General features: G+C 45.2%; 1 protein-coding gene across 5 annotated transcripts in view; it reads right to left on the bottom strand.

The window, feature by feature from the left end:
* WDTC1 (WD and tetratricopeptide repeats 1) overlaps positions 1 to 14420 on the bottom strand; it is a 60626-nt gene that overhangs the window by 5968 nt on the left and 40238 nt on the right. For all 5 annotated transcript variants that reach the window (XM_040337990.1, XM_040337987.1, XM_040337988.1 and 2 more), the window contains exons 12-14: positions 2578 to 2751; positions 2259 to 2494; positions 857 to 1022 (exon numbers count right to left, since the gene is read on the bottom strand). In XM_040337990.1, the coding sequence (XP_040193924.1) occupies positions 857 to 1022; positions 2259 to 2494; positions 2578 to 2751 (576 nt within the window). The remainder of the gene's footprint in view (positions 1 to 856; positions 1023 to 2258; positions 2495 to 2577; positions 2752 to 14420) is intronic.

Here is a 14420-nt window from a genome sequence, read left to right as displayed (position 1 = left end):
CACACACATTGCAGCCAGAGCCCCCCCCCCACACACATTGCAGCCAGAGTCCCCCCCCACACACATTGCAGCCAGAGTCCCCCCCCCACACATTGCAGCCAGAGTCCCCCCCCCCCACACATTGCAGCCAGAGTTCCTCCCCCCTCCCACACATTGCAGCCAGAGTTCCTCCCCCCCACACACACACATTGCAGCCAGAGAATCCCCCCCCCCCCTTCATCCTACCTGTGCTGGATAGGAGAGGAGGAGCCGCCGCCAAATGGGATGGGTGATTTGTCTATCAAAGTTTCCCGGACAAGAGGGGAGGGGCTGTATAAGACACGCTCTGCGGGGAACACAGCTATTGAATTCAAAGCTGTAATGTTCCCCGCGGTTTGAACGCAGTGGCTCTGCTCAGCTCTGCTCTCCTCTCCTCTCCTTCCTTGCTCGCTCCCCCCCCCCACTCCCAAGCAGCCCACACTCGCCAGCCCTCAAAATTTACTCGCAAAATGCGAGCAGGCAAGTTAAATTTTGAGGGTTGGTTTACAGTACGTAAACATCATTTTTTCTTCTGCATAATAAAATGCAGCGCTGAAAGAGGAAAAATGTTTTTCTAAATTTAAGGCTTTGACTTTAAGATTTCCATTCTTCTACATCCTATAAACTGCAATTATGCAATATCCTTTTAGTCAGAAGACTTCCTAAACTACAACATAAACAATTGACTATAAACTGCAGTAAATATGATAAATAATTTGAGCAACTAAAGGTATTATGGTAAACTCCATCAGCAGTTAGTGTACGGTTCCATATAGCATAAGCAAGCAAATGTTTTCCCAGACATTAACTTACAAAACTTGTACAGTAATTGAGTTACCTTCCCATGAAGCTGGCTTCCTTAATGTCTGTAGTAGTATTACAATGGCCACAGTATCTGTGTTTATAATCCAGGCTTCGTTCTCTCAGCAGCAGTTCGTCCTCAGACAGGGAATCCTTCCTGCCCCCTGAGCGGAGGCGAACAGAGCCTCCTTTTTTATCGTCCTCTGTGGAAGAAACAGAAGAAGGATAAATGATTGCATGACAAGGAGAAAGGCTAAAACACATAAAAGGTCTGAAAAAGAATAAAACAAAAAAAGATAAGATAAACATGGATTTGAGAATAAAAGACTGCATGAATATTCACCCAGTTTAATTTTTTTTGTATGAAGCGCTTCAACACAAGACATATTTTCAGTTATTATTTTAGCGTTTACCCTAAAATAATTCTGTACATGACATAACATTTTACACAATTGCCTTTCAATCATGAGTGAAAAAAAAACAACAGCTGGCGGGAGAGGAGGGAAGCTGGTAGCACTGCAGGGGGAAGGAGGGAGCCAGGGAAGTAGGGGGAATCTGTGCTGTAAAGGGTGATTAGGGTGTGCCTGGGCACACCTGCCACACGCCTATGCTTTCAATGCATTTGTAAGGCCCCTTTCACATGGGGCGAAATCCATCAAAGAGGATCCGCCTGCTCAGCGGGGGGGGGGGGGGGGACTCCCTGCTGAGCAGGCCGATGACAGGTCGATGTCTGCTCCCCTATGCAGAGCGGACACGGACACAGCCCGCTGTTCTCTATGGGGCAGTCAGATGGAAACAGACTGCATGTCCATTTCCATCTGATTGTCACCAGATCCGCTGGACAGATGGCGAACGTATCTATATCCATCTGTTTTTAGTGGACCGGATCGGAATGCCAGCGGACACATGTCTGCTGACATCCGGTTCCCCCATAGAGGACAACTGGTGGTCTGATTGGGTCCACCTGAAAAACCTTACTTATTTTAAAGGATTACTGTGCTACAGAAAAAGTACAGTTATCTTTTTTACCTACCCCTGGAATCCCTGAAACTTCCTGCAGGCATCTGATGATGGTCAAGATACTTCTGGAGTGGAGTAATAGGCAAAGAGATAACTGTACTCGAAAGTAAAAGTAAAGTTATCCTTTAACTTTAAAATGAGAGCTATGCTTTGTTTCATTACGTTAAAGAAGAGCTCCATTCAGTGGTCTAAAATGAAAGCCAGTTATTTGAGGCTTGGGTACAAGATCTTTAGGATGTTCTCCAGCACCTGTGGCTGCCTGTGTAGAAGCCGAAATGCTTTAAGAAACAAGTCTAATGAAATAAAAATGTGTTCTATAAAAGTAGAATGCTGAAACCATGTAAACAAAATCATTAATGTTATATAGTATTAAAAATATACGACATAATAAAAAACATACTGACGTATAGAATGCTTACGGTTGTCATTTTTGGAGAATAAGGCAACCCTGATATCCCTGTCAAGTGCATCACATGCACTGCTTTGTGCCTGCTCTGGGAACTTGGCTTTGAACTCCTCCAAACAATCCAGTGCTTCAGAGACATAGCGGAGCTCAAATAAGCAGCGGGCTAGTCGAAAGTGAGCTTTGAGATGGGCTGGGTTCAGCACCAATGCTTGAAGGCAGTCTCTCAGAGCATCATAGTGATCTCCATCCCTAACAGCAGAGCAGAAGAAGTATGAGAAAAGCACTGTATCCCAAAACACAATCCGGAGAACACAAGAATCTCTTGTACTTACCACTTGCGTTTCATATATGCCGCTGCCCGGTTTCCAAATAACATAGCACTACGAGGGGCACTCTGCATGGCTTGGCTATACAACTCAATTGCTTGGCTCCACTGTTGTCGTGCAAATGCATCATTGGCTTTTTGCTTCACTTTTTCTAAATGAGGTGGCAGCTCATTTGTTGTCCTAAGTACAGACAGAAGAACAGATATCACAAATAAATTGACATTTGGCAATATATAGATGAAATACGTAGGCAATAAAAAAAAAAAAAAAAAAAAGAAGACGTAAATTTAATAGCACAGTATTGGATGTACTGTACTGAAAAGCAGAAAGTTTGTAAAGGCAATCCCCCCCCCCCCCCCATCTGTTGCAAGCTTTACCTCTGATCAGTCTGCCTTACCTTATTGCTCAGCATAAATAATTTTTAAAATAACAGTTGATATTTCATTTTACCGCTTACACATGATGAGCTCAATTCTTGAACCCATGAACACAATGTAAGTTGCACATGATATACTTCCAGTATTATAGTATGTGTGAAGAAGTTGTGATTTTGCACTTTCCGCCCCCCGATATACAGTATATTTAGCCACTGTTAACATGAGTCATGGCCTATATAAAGGGTGGACTGGGGTACAGAGCATATGTTTTGTGAAAGCAATTACTAAAGTGTGCAGCATGTCAAGAGCCTTTTTACCAGCAGCACTGCAACTGAAGGAAAGGAACACCACTCCAGATGTACAGTATGTTGTGTGTTTTACTTGAGTAATCTTTTATACAAATTAGTGAGCACTCTTTTTCACGATCAGTTGCTTGTTTTTATATTCCACCCTCCTTTCCGGGACAAAAGCAGGAGTATTTTTGTCTGCCTTTCAGGGTTTCTCACCTTAGCTACAAATCTTGATTATCTTTGAATTGCACCTGTCTTAGAACATGGAATCTCCCATTCCGATTAAAGCTTTGCCATATTCTACATGAGTGAACCTTTTCTCATCTGAAACATATCAAAATCCAATGATTGGAGGATTTTTGCTTTGGAGTTTTTATCTTTACTTCTCATTTTTTTACTAGTGAAATTTGGATTTGAGTTTATATTAGGATTTTAGTACTCACGGTACACTTTTTCTGAGAAACACAGCTTAACGATGTTAAGAAACCTAAGGTTACCGCTGCCTACAGGAGAAATAGACCTATGCCAAAAAAAAACAACAACACTGAAGGCCAGCCCCCCTTAGGGCTATAACTCACCCCTCCCACCTACTTAGGTTCAGCAAGCAGTCTAAAAGAGAACGATAGCATATGAGGGCAAGAAGTGGTATCCCTCATTGGACTCCAAGAAAAGGATTACAGTGACTAAAAAAATCCCATTTCCTCTATTTTCTATTAACAAACACAGCTTGATGTGCCTTAAGTCCGTACACACAGGCAGAATGTTGGGAGACATTTGGCAGTAAAAAAAAAAAAAAAAAGCCAACATTCTGCCCGTTTATATGTCGATTTGTCCGACAGAAGTCAGCTCTTCGGCCGGTTCTGGCAGACGTGCATGCTGGAAAACAGCAGCAGCTGCCAAAGGCAGAGAGCGCTGATCAGAGTAATCTGGCGGGGGGCCGTCTCCCTGTCAGAACACAACATCTCTGCGGGGGAGATTGCTGTACTAACCTTGCATAGTTAGTACAGTGTCTCCAACCAGAACTGTTCGTGTGTACCCAGCCTACCTAAGAAACATAGGGGCAGATTCACGTACCTCCGTGCATCTTTACGCCGGGCGCAGCGTATCTAAGATACACTACGCCGCCGTAACTTTTTTTTTCCCGAATCCTCAAAGAATTTGCGCCGTAAGTTACGGCGGCGTAGTGTATCTTTGGCGGCGTAAGGGCGCGGAATTCAAATGGCTGTGATGGGGGCGTGTTTTATGTAAATACGTCGTGACCCGACGTCAACTTTTTTTTTTTTTTTTTACGGCGCATGTGCCGTCCGTGGGGGTATCCCAGTGCGCATGCTCGAAATTAAACCAGAACAAGCCAATGCTTCCGATGGTGACGTCGTTATACGCAAATCCCTATTCGCGAACGACTTACGCAAACAACGTAAAAAATTCAAATTTCCACGTGGGAACGACGGCCATACTTAACATTGAGTACGCCACCATATAGCAGCTTTAACTATACACCGGAAAAAGCCGAACGCAAACGACGTCAAAAAATGCGCCGGTCGGACGTACTTTCGTGGATCACCGTAACTAGCCAATTTGCATATTCAACACGGAATTCGACGGAAACGCCACCTAGCGGCCGGCGGAAAAAATGCACCCAAGATCCGACGGCGTACTAAGACGTACGCCTGTCGGATCGATCCCAGATGCCGTTGTATCTTGTTTTGTAGATACAAAACAAAGATACGACGCGGGAAATTTACAATTACGCCGGCGTATCAATAGATACGCTGGCGTAATTCTTTTGTGGATCTGCCCCATAGTGTCCAAAAGCAGTCAGAACTGAGGAGAGGCACATCAAAACAAAAAACACAGATCAAAGAGCCCAACAAGAAAGAACAAAACAAGAAGGAAAAACAAGGGCATTAAATAACTACTTGGAGAGCCTTTTTACCAAAACTAGCATCTATGGAGGTAGACAGCAATTTTGTGGATATTATTGATATTTGTTAATTATGCATAGGTTCTTTATTTTATACATATTTTTTTTTGTATTTTCTACTTTAGATTGTATACCCACTATTGGATCCTGAAGGAACTGGAAATCAACAAAAAGCATACAACTGATTACTCATCTTTCTCCAATAATGTTGTGATTTTGTTATATTAGAAGACTGTGTTATTATTTGGAATAATAGAGAAGCAACATAGAATTGTGCAGCGTTTTACTAAATGTGAGTTTTGTCTCGGGCTCAATTATGTACTATGTTATTAATGTTTAAATAAAACCCATTACTTTTATTATACTGTATGCACGCTGACTCTTTCTGGTACCATAAAAAGAGAGATATAGATTATACACACACACACGCGCATATATATATATGTGTGTGTATAAAGTATTGAACACGCCAACTGAAATGTAATAATACTTAAAAAATAAAATAAAAAAATCCTTTGTTGGTGTTGGCAATGACAGCTTCAAGACACCTCCTGTATGGAGAAACGCTGATCTTTAGTTCTTTCCAGAGATTTTCTATTGGATTCAAGTCAGGTGATTGGTCCAGCCAATTAAGACTTTAATTTTTTCCCTTTTACCCATCATGAGAGGTTTCTTGTGTGACACTTGGTAATGAGACGCCTTTTTTATAGGCCATCAGTTGAGACTGACTAGCTGATATTAATTTGCACTGACAAGGGGCAGGATTGCTTTCCAATTACTGTTATTTTTCAGCTAGCGTCTTGGCTTTCGAACCCTTTAATAAGTTCAATACTTTTTCCCTGTGTAATTCCATTTTATTACACATAACTTAATTTCTGAACTTATTTGTTGTGGTTTCTTTGTATGTATGGATTGCCTGGGTTGTCACCAACATGTGGTGAAAATGTCATGTAAATAGCACCTTTAGAAATATATTTTACTAGAAAAAAAATAGGATTTTTTATAACAGCTTACCTGTAAAATCCTTTTCTTGGAGTACATCACGGGACACAGAGTCTAGTAATTACTAAGTGGGTTATATTCCACCTTCTGGTGCTGGACACTGGTGTAATCAATTAGAACAGGAAGTTCCCTCCCTATATAAACCCTCCCATACTGGGAGCACCTCAGTTTGTCGCAAAGCAATAAGGCCACTTTCACATGTCCGTTCCGCTCATCCGTTATTACAAGTCCGTTAACGGACTTGTAATACATCCCTATGGGATCACGTCCGTTAGCGGATGGAGCATCCGCGTCCGTCGGGATCCGCTTTTCCGAACGGAAGAAACCCTATTTTTCTTCCGTTCGGCAGGGCGGAACTGATGCAGACGGACAGACGGTCCGTCTGCATCAGGTTCCCCATAGGGCGGAGCTCAGACAGGGCGGTCCCTGCACTGTGTGCGGGGACCGCCCTATCCGCTGACAGCTGAGCGGGGATCCCCGCTGACCCGACGGAGACACACGGAGCGGACCCGGAAACGGTCAGCTCCGTGTGAAAGAGCCCTAAGTGTCCCAATATCCCCAAACAAGAGGGGTGGGAACTCTGTGTCCCGTGATGTACTCCAAGAAAAGGATTTTACAGGTAAGCGGTTATAAAAAATCCTATTTTTTTTATCATACATCATGGGACACAGAGTCTAGTAATTACTAAGTGGGATGTCCCAAAGCAATGCTTACTGAGGGGAGGGAGACACCAACAACGCAGACCCCCATCAGACATGAGGACCTATAATGCTGCCTGCAGCATACTGCGCCAAAAAAGGCTGCCTCCTCCTGTCGTCTTATGTTCACCTGATTGTGCTTAGGTTCACTAATCCCTAACGACCAAGTTGCGGCCTGGCAAATCTGAGTCATAAAGGCTTGGTAATGCACCACGCATGAAGTGCTTACTATCCTGGTAGGGTGCACCCCAAAAGAAACAGGGGGAAGCCCTCTCTTTAAACCACAAGCCTGAACAACAACCTGATGAATCAACATTTGACAACAGTTGATTTGGACGCTGCCTGCCCTTTCCTGGGGCCTCCTGGTAGCGCAACAACATCAGTTTTCCATATACGAGCAGCCGCTTCAGATAGGTCTTGACCTCTTACTCCAACAAGAGAGCGTTTAGCCATTTTAATAGCTGATCCGAACACTGCCCGCCCACATCTAGGGTCTTCTGGCAGCAAAACAAAATGTTAGGTTTCTATATCTGGAGCCTTCAGATAGATTTTTAACTGCTCTCATCTTATTGAGAGAAAGCAAATAACCTTTTCTTCCACGGACCAAGGTCTTGAAAAAAGACAAGGAAGGCAAGAATATCTAGATTCAAATGAACACTAGCTCCTACTAGTAAATAAGGTTGGGTGAGGATTTAACATCACCCTTCTTGAAAAAAAAAATGTAAGTATGGCTCTATACAAAGAAAGTTGCCAATACTCACTTGCGGAGGCAACCGCAACCAAGAACACAAATTTCCTCCTTAGAAGTATGAAGGGAATTATGGTGCATCAGCCCCAGGTGCTGACTCTGTAAGCCAGCAACACTAGATCCAATCCTTTGAGCACAAGGGCGACCTAACTGGCGGACTTATACCCGTCACCCCTTGTATAACGGGCCGGATCAAGAGTGTGACACAAGCGACCCTTGACAATATTGACAAGGCTGAGATCGGATCCTTGATGGAACTTAAGGCTAGCTCCATCACCTTTCCAATGTAGGAAGGCAAGAATTTTACCTAAGACATGCTACCAAAGGGTGCCACCCCTTGGTTTCACACCAGGAACATGGGTCTTCCAGATCCTAGGACATCTGGTCCTGGAGGCCAGCTCTCCTGTATGAATCAAGGTAATTGCCGCTGATTCTGAAAACCCCGATCCTCAAGAATGCGGGCTAGAACAGCCAAACCATTAATACCCCTGTATGCAAGACAAGATGTAACCCTGCAAAGCAGGCCTGGACAAGCTGTAAGGGCCCCTGGTTCCTCTACGATCACCTCTGCTGTCCCTGCACAGTCAGGTCGTATGGGCAATGCCGGAGCAATTAGGCCAGCTTCCGTTCTCTTCTGATGTAGCATGGAAGTCACGAAAGTTGTGGCCCTGGGGGGAGAAACACATAAACCAGCGACAACTGGTCCCCCGGGATCACTAACACATCTGTCACGTATGCGGGTGGATCCTTTGTCCTTGACACAAATTTGCTCAATTTCTTGTTGAACCTGGACGTCAACACCCTTTATGTACAGGGTACCGTTTCTGTGACATTTGGTCAGAAAAAAGTCGGGGTATAGAGGTCAATCTCCCGGACACGATTGTTGACGGCTCCAGCGAATCGCCTGTCAATCTAGTATTCCATGAAATGATAATTGACATAGGCAAGGACCAAGCTCCTCCCTGGTAAACAAAGTAAACCACTAGAGAAGCATAGTCAGATTGTAGCCAGACAGAGCAACCTTGTAACCTAAACGTTCAGGCCCTTAAGCCAGATGCTCCATCCTTAGCTCTAGAAAGCTAGCAGATAAGGCTCCCTTGGAGCTTGAACACCTTCCCTGTGCCGTGGTCTCTTCCAGGCCTGGATTCTATCCCTAGAGGCCACGCAACCTGCTCCCAGGAAACGAGTATGAAGGATATTCCCTTCTGCCAATCATTCAGGTAAGAACCATCAACTGAAATTCCAGCATATCCCTGGGACCAGACTCCTGGGATAATGCTAGGTTAGGATCCACTCGTTCCAGGCCGACAGAATAGTGTTTATATCATCCTTGAATAAAACTGAGCATAGGGAACTGTGTTTGAATGAAGCCGCATATTCCCTCCAGACTGAGATCCTAACCCAGGAGTTCCAGATATTTAACCATGCTGGACTCCCCTAGGCCTAGTCATGCTACTGACTGATCTGTCAGCAGGAGTTTGCCATTACTGCTATACCCTGGGCCTTTAGACCTGCTAGAGGTGGGCCCTAGCAGCCTTGTAAATAAACACACATGCAAAAAAAGTCCATATATGTGCATGTGGCCAGCTTTAAAGACACCTGCCTCTATGGAAGCGTGTGTTCATGGAAGCGTGAATTCATACAAATATGTTTTCAGCAAAAAACATAAAAAAGGGGCGTGCTGTATACACGCATACATATAGCATGTGAGCTATGAACAAGCATCTTGCAAGCAAGTATGCGCTATGAACGTGTTATGCAGCATTATGCAACCCTTACCCCTGCAGACACGTATTCCTATGTGTAACGGCTACCCGCGCTAGTGAGAGGGTATCAGCCGTTGGAGACGTCCTTTTCCCTGGCAAAGTGCGATATGCAAGTAAAACCGGTATCATTCCATCCCCAAGATCCAGAGAGAGAGAGAGAGAGAGAGAGAGAGAGAGGGGGTCCCCCCATCAAGAACGAGACGAGGCTGTGTGTTGAAGGGTCAAACAAGACTGCTTTAATGGGGCATTTCCCTTAGCTTATATGTGCTTACACTGTGACAGGAACAATGACAATCTCCGCCCCCCCTTCACACAGATACTTTGAAATAATGACATCTCCTTGAATCAATCAGTCTCTAGACGTTCGGGCACCGAGATCCACTTAACATGACCTGGCCGGGCACATTCCTTTCTCAATAGAATTCAATTAACCTTTAGAACAATACACACTCACAGATCATCACGTTAGCATACACCTGGCAGGAGGCTGTTAACTGGTAATACACAAGAGAGCGTCAATTAGCATTTAGCAGTGAAAAAGTCACTCTACAATTAACCCTTTGAGCTCAGTAACAAGTCATGCAGTCCTCTGTAGGCAGAATAGTTCATAGGTCCGTTACACTACTCCCCTTTTGTGGAACACTCCGGCAGACCCGGATTGATCCTTTTCGGGTCAACTTGGGGATGTCCGGTCTGCTGTTAAGGTAAAAGTTCCGTTTGCCTGGACAGTCCGTCAGCATTCCCATTGGCTTACCAGGTCGGTAGCTGAGGGTGAAGGTGAATAATAGAATTCAGTTCTGGAACAGTCACTTGCTTTGCTCTCTCAATGGCTCCCAAAACCTGTTGCTGATGCTCTTGGGACAGACACGGCACCACCTGGATGCAAATCCCATTTAATCTTTTGACAATTTCCGCCTGTTTGTGCATTTCAATGTTCAAGCCACGGGACATCTCATAATACATGACATAGTGTCGTTGCATCTCTGATTTCTCTCTGGCCAACTTGTCACATTCCCATGTTAGACTTTGATATTGTGCCGGATCTACAGTACATGTCAGGGAAGGTAGTCTTACCCGGGTCTCAGCAGCAAGCGAGTTGATTCCAGCAACGCGGGTGGTCACGGGACAAGCAGGTGTAGGTAAATAAATCGAAGTCAGAGGGCCAATGTCGTTGCCCAGCACCACCTCGGCAGGTAGGTTGTCCATGATACCAACTGTGGTCTTTCCTGACCCGGCTCCCCAGTCTAAGTGCACCCGGGCGGTGGGTACGTGAAATACAGCACCCCCTGCGACCCGGACGGCAACTGTGCGAGTGGACACGTTCTCTGGCTTTACCAGATGTTTTTGAATCAGAGTGATAGTAGTCCCGGAATCTCTTAGGCCTTGTGCTACTTGTCCATTGACCCGTACCTCCTGACGGTGATGCTGACGGTTATCCGGAGAGGCAGCTTGTATTGGGTCTGCCTCATGCCAAATTCCCAGACATTCCTCAGGGCCCCCCCTCGGTCTCCAGGCAGTGGGCCGCAGAGGGACGTGATGGAGTGACCTCTGTGTTGGGTGTTGTGCGTCTCCAGTTGTTATTTGTAGCTCTCAAAGGGCAATAACGAGCAATATGTCCCGTGTCGCTGCAGTGATGGCACGTCACCCTAGGCGAATCCCGGGGGTAGTTGCTAGGCCCCTGAGGACATGGTGGAACTGGACCCCGAAACTCTGGGCGTGGGGTGATGGTTGGAGTACGCGGTTCTACCTTCTGAGCCAGCCGCGTAGTACCCTGGCTTACTTTCCTTGACTCCGCGTACTCATCTGCTAGCCGAGCCGCCTCGTTTAAGTTGGCGGGACGGCGATCTCGTACGTCTGCGGCCAGGTCTTGGAAGAAATGTTCCATTAGGAACAGCTGCAATACTTCCTCCCCGGTGTTGGCCTTGCACCCTTGGACCCAAAGGGATGCCACGCTTTGTAACTGGTTGGCCCATTCCATGTGGGAGTCCACAGCCTTCTTCTTGGACTCCCGGAAGCGCCGGCGGTAGGCTTCTGGCGTTACGGCATATCGGGTTAGCAGCGCCTTTTTAACTTGCTGATATTGTAAAATATCCTCTGGAGCGAGAGTCCGAAAGGCTTCATTGGCTTTGCCCGACAATTTCCCCGACAAAATAGTGACCCATTGGTCTGGTGGTACCTGGTGTAGTGAGCACTGCCTCTCAAAATCCGCCAAATATCCATCGATTTCCTCCTCACTTTCTACAAAAGCTTTAAATGCAGTGAACAGTATTTTCTTTCCTGTAGCCGCGGGTGGGGGGGTAGGAACTGCATGTGTAATGGGCTGTCTCGCTCTTACCAGTTCCAGTTCTTGTCCCCTCTTAGTTTGCATCTCTTCCCTTGCTTCCCGGAACAGCTGGTTGATTAGTTCCACGGACGTTTCTGGATACAAGGATAATCTCCGCTGTACAATCCCAGTAATTACATCTTCCTCGCTGACCGGTACAAGGGGCTCGGTTCCTTCCATGGATCCATCCATTTCGTCCAGCTCCAGCAGGTCAGCTATCAGCTCCCTCCGTGGTCTGTTGCTGGCGCTCCTACCACGACTCTAATAAATCTTTTAGTGTGGATCTTTTCAGCCTGGCGTACTGCGACTCCATTCAGCACTTGCTCTTTGGATAAAAGGACCATCCCACCGCTGCCACCAATGTAACGGCTACCCGCGCTAGTGAGAGGGTATCAGCCATTGGAGACGTCCTTTTCCCTGGCAAAGTGCGATATGCAAGTAAAACCGGTATCATTCCATGAGAGAGAGAGAGAGAGAGAGAGAGAGAGAGAGAGAGAGAGAGAGAGAGAGAGAGAGAGAGAGAGAGAGAGAGAGAGAGAGAGAGAGAGAGAGAGAGAGAGAGAGAGAGAGAGAGAGGGTCCCCCCATCAAGAACGAGAAGAGGCTGTGTGTTGAAGGGTCAAACAAGACTGCTTTAATGGGGCATTTCCCTTAGCTTATATGTGCTTACACTGTGACAGGAACAATGACAATCTCTGCCCCCCCTTCACACAGATACTTTGAAATAATGACATCTCCTTGAATCAATCAGTCTCTAGACGTTCGGGCACCGAGATCCACTTAACATGACCTTAATGAAGGTGCACAACTGAAGTTGAATACAATCAATTTATGGGCTTTTTTTCTGATGAAATATTCACTTATTGTTCATTCGTTGCAATTTTTATGATTATCTAATCACCAATTCCTATGCATTTGTGTATTGTATTATTCATAAGTGATGTTTATGTCATATTTGCACTTTATTTGTTTAGCCAAGTTGATGAGAGCACTAGGCCCCCCTTATTTACATATATTCACCAGTTAAAGCCAGCACATTGCACTTTTAAGGGGGAGCAGCTTTTTTTGTACTACATATTATATTTTTTATTCCATATCGCAAGGTTCTTCTTTACGATGTCCTAGGTAAGCCCAACTCAGAAAGCTGACTTACAAAGGGATCCCCCCAATGAAGCAAGGACTACCTGTTCTGGAGGATCAGACTGAGGCACTAGGTATGGCAGGGTTTGACAAATTTGCTTGGAAGTTAGGAGCCAGAAAACGTGCCCCGTCCCGACGAGCTTGCGCGCAGAAGCGAACACATACGTAAGATTTTAAAGGGTAAAAAGGGATTTTAAAGGGTAAAAGTTTGTCGGCATTCCACGAGCGGATGCAATTTTGAAGCGTGACATGTTGGGTATGAATTTACTTGGCGTAACATTATCTTTCATAATATTAAAAAAAATGGGGATAACTTTACTCTTGTCTTATCTTTTTTATTAAAAAAAGTGTAATTTTTTCCCAAAAAAAGTGCGCTTGCAAGACCGCTGCGCAAATACGGCGTGACAGAAAGTATAATGTTTGGGAGTTCTAATTAGAGGGAAGAAGATGGCAGTGAAAATAGTGAAACATTACATTAGAATTGCTGTTTAACTTGTAATGCTTAACTTGTAATACCAACGGCCACCACCAGATGGCGCCAGCTTACACATCTGGTGGTAATAACTTATAATACCAACGGCTCACCACCAGATGGCGCCAGCTCACAAGCCAAGTCGCCAGGACCCTATTTCTAGTCGCCATGGCGACTGGGATTTGTCGATCCCTGAGGTATGGGACACCCCAGCAAGTGAAGTACCCCCAGAGCTATGAAAAAAGAGACCCCCTCTTGCACCTGAAGAGGTCAACTGGGCATACTAGAGACGTTCTAGTCCACAGAGACCATCTGGATGTCTTTCCCCTAATCCCAGGCTCCCAGCAAAGCAATAGGGGGGGGGGGGGTTGGGGCTCTGAAAAAGGACGTAATGTCAATAAGAGAAAACAAAAATGTTCTCAATGCATTCTCTCAATGCCGATGGGGAGAAAAGGGCAAATTCCCTCACAGTTACCAAAAAAATCCAAAGACATTATTGGTGTACATTTTTTAGTGAGGGTTTTAGATGAACAGCCCCACCCACTGGTAAGGATGGGGAAAAGCAAGGGTTTCTCTGGAGGGAAGGTGAGGTGTACCAAACACCATCAGGAATTTAGCATTACTCAAGGATAAACACTTTGAAGCCAACAGTACAGTAAAGTGCACAAAGCACCCCAATTTAGAGCCAGTGCCTGAAGTCACATTGTATGTCCAGTCCAGCAGAATCAATGTACAGCCTTTATTTCTGAGAAAATGCTGACTTGTATAGCTGCTATGTAGATGCAGCAATGTAATGAGGAATCTTGACTGAAGTCCTACAGGAAAAAAATTCCACGTAGCAAGAAAGGCTAGCAAGAACTAGACTTATTTCAGCAGAGCGAAAAAAAAATAAAAAAAGCTTCTAGGACACCAGAAAAAATAAACAAAACTGAGGAATGCTGGGTAGAGAAGACACAGGGTTAGGTAAAACTGCCACAGCTCTGGTCACACCAACACTTCAATGAATTCCCAGCAATACTGGCTTGACTTGAATTGTGGAGTTCTGTGTAAACTAAAACATGAATTTCTCCTGCTGACTGTAGAACAGTTGCAGAGAACATCACTATACCT

Source organism: Rana temporaria, chromosome 2, assembly GCF_905171775.1.
Source record: "Rana temporaria chromosome 2, aRanTem1.1, whole genome shotgun sequence".
NCBI lineage: Eukaryota > Metazoa > Chordata > Amphibia > Anura > Ranidae > Rana > Rana temporaria.
This window is presented reverse-complemented; position numbering and strand designations above follow the sequence as displayed.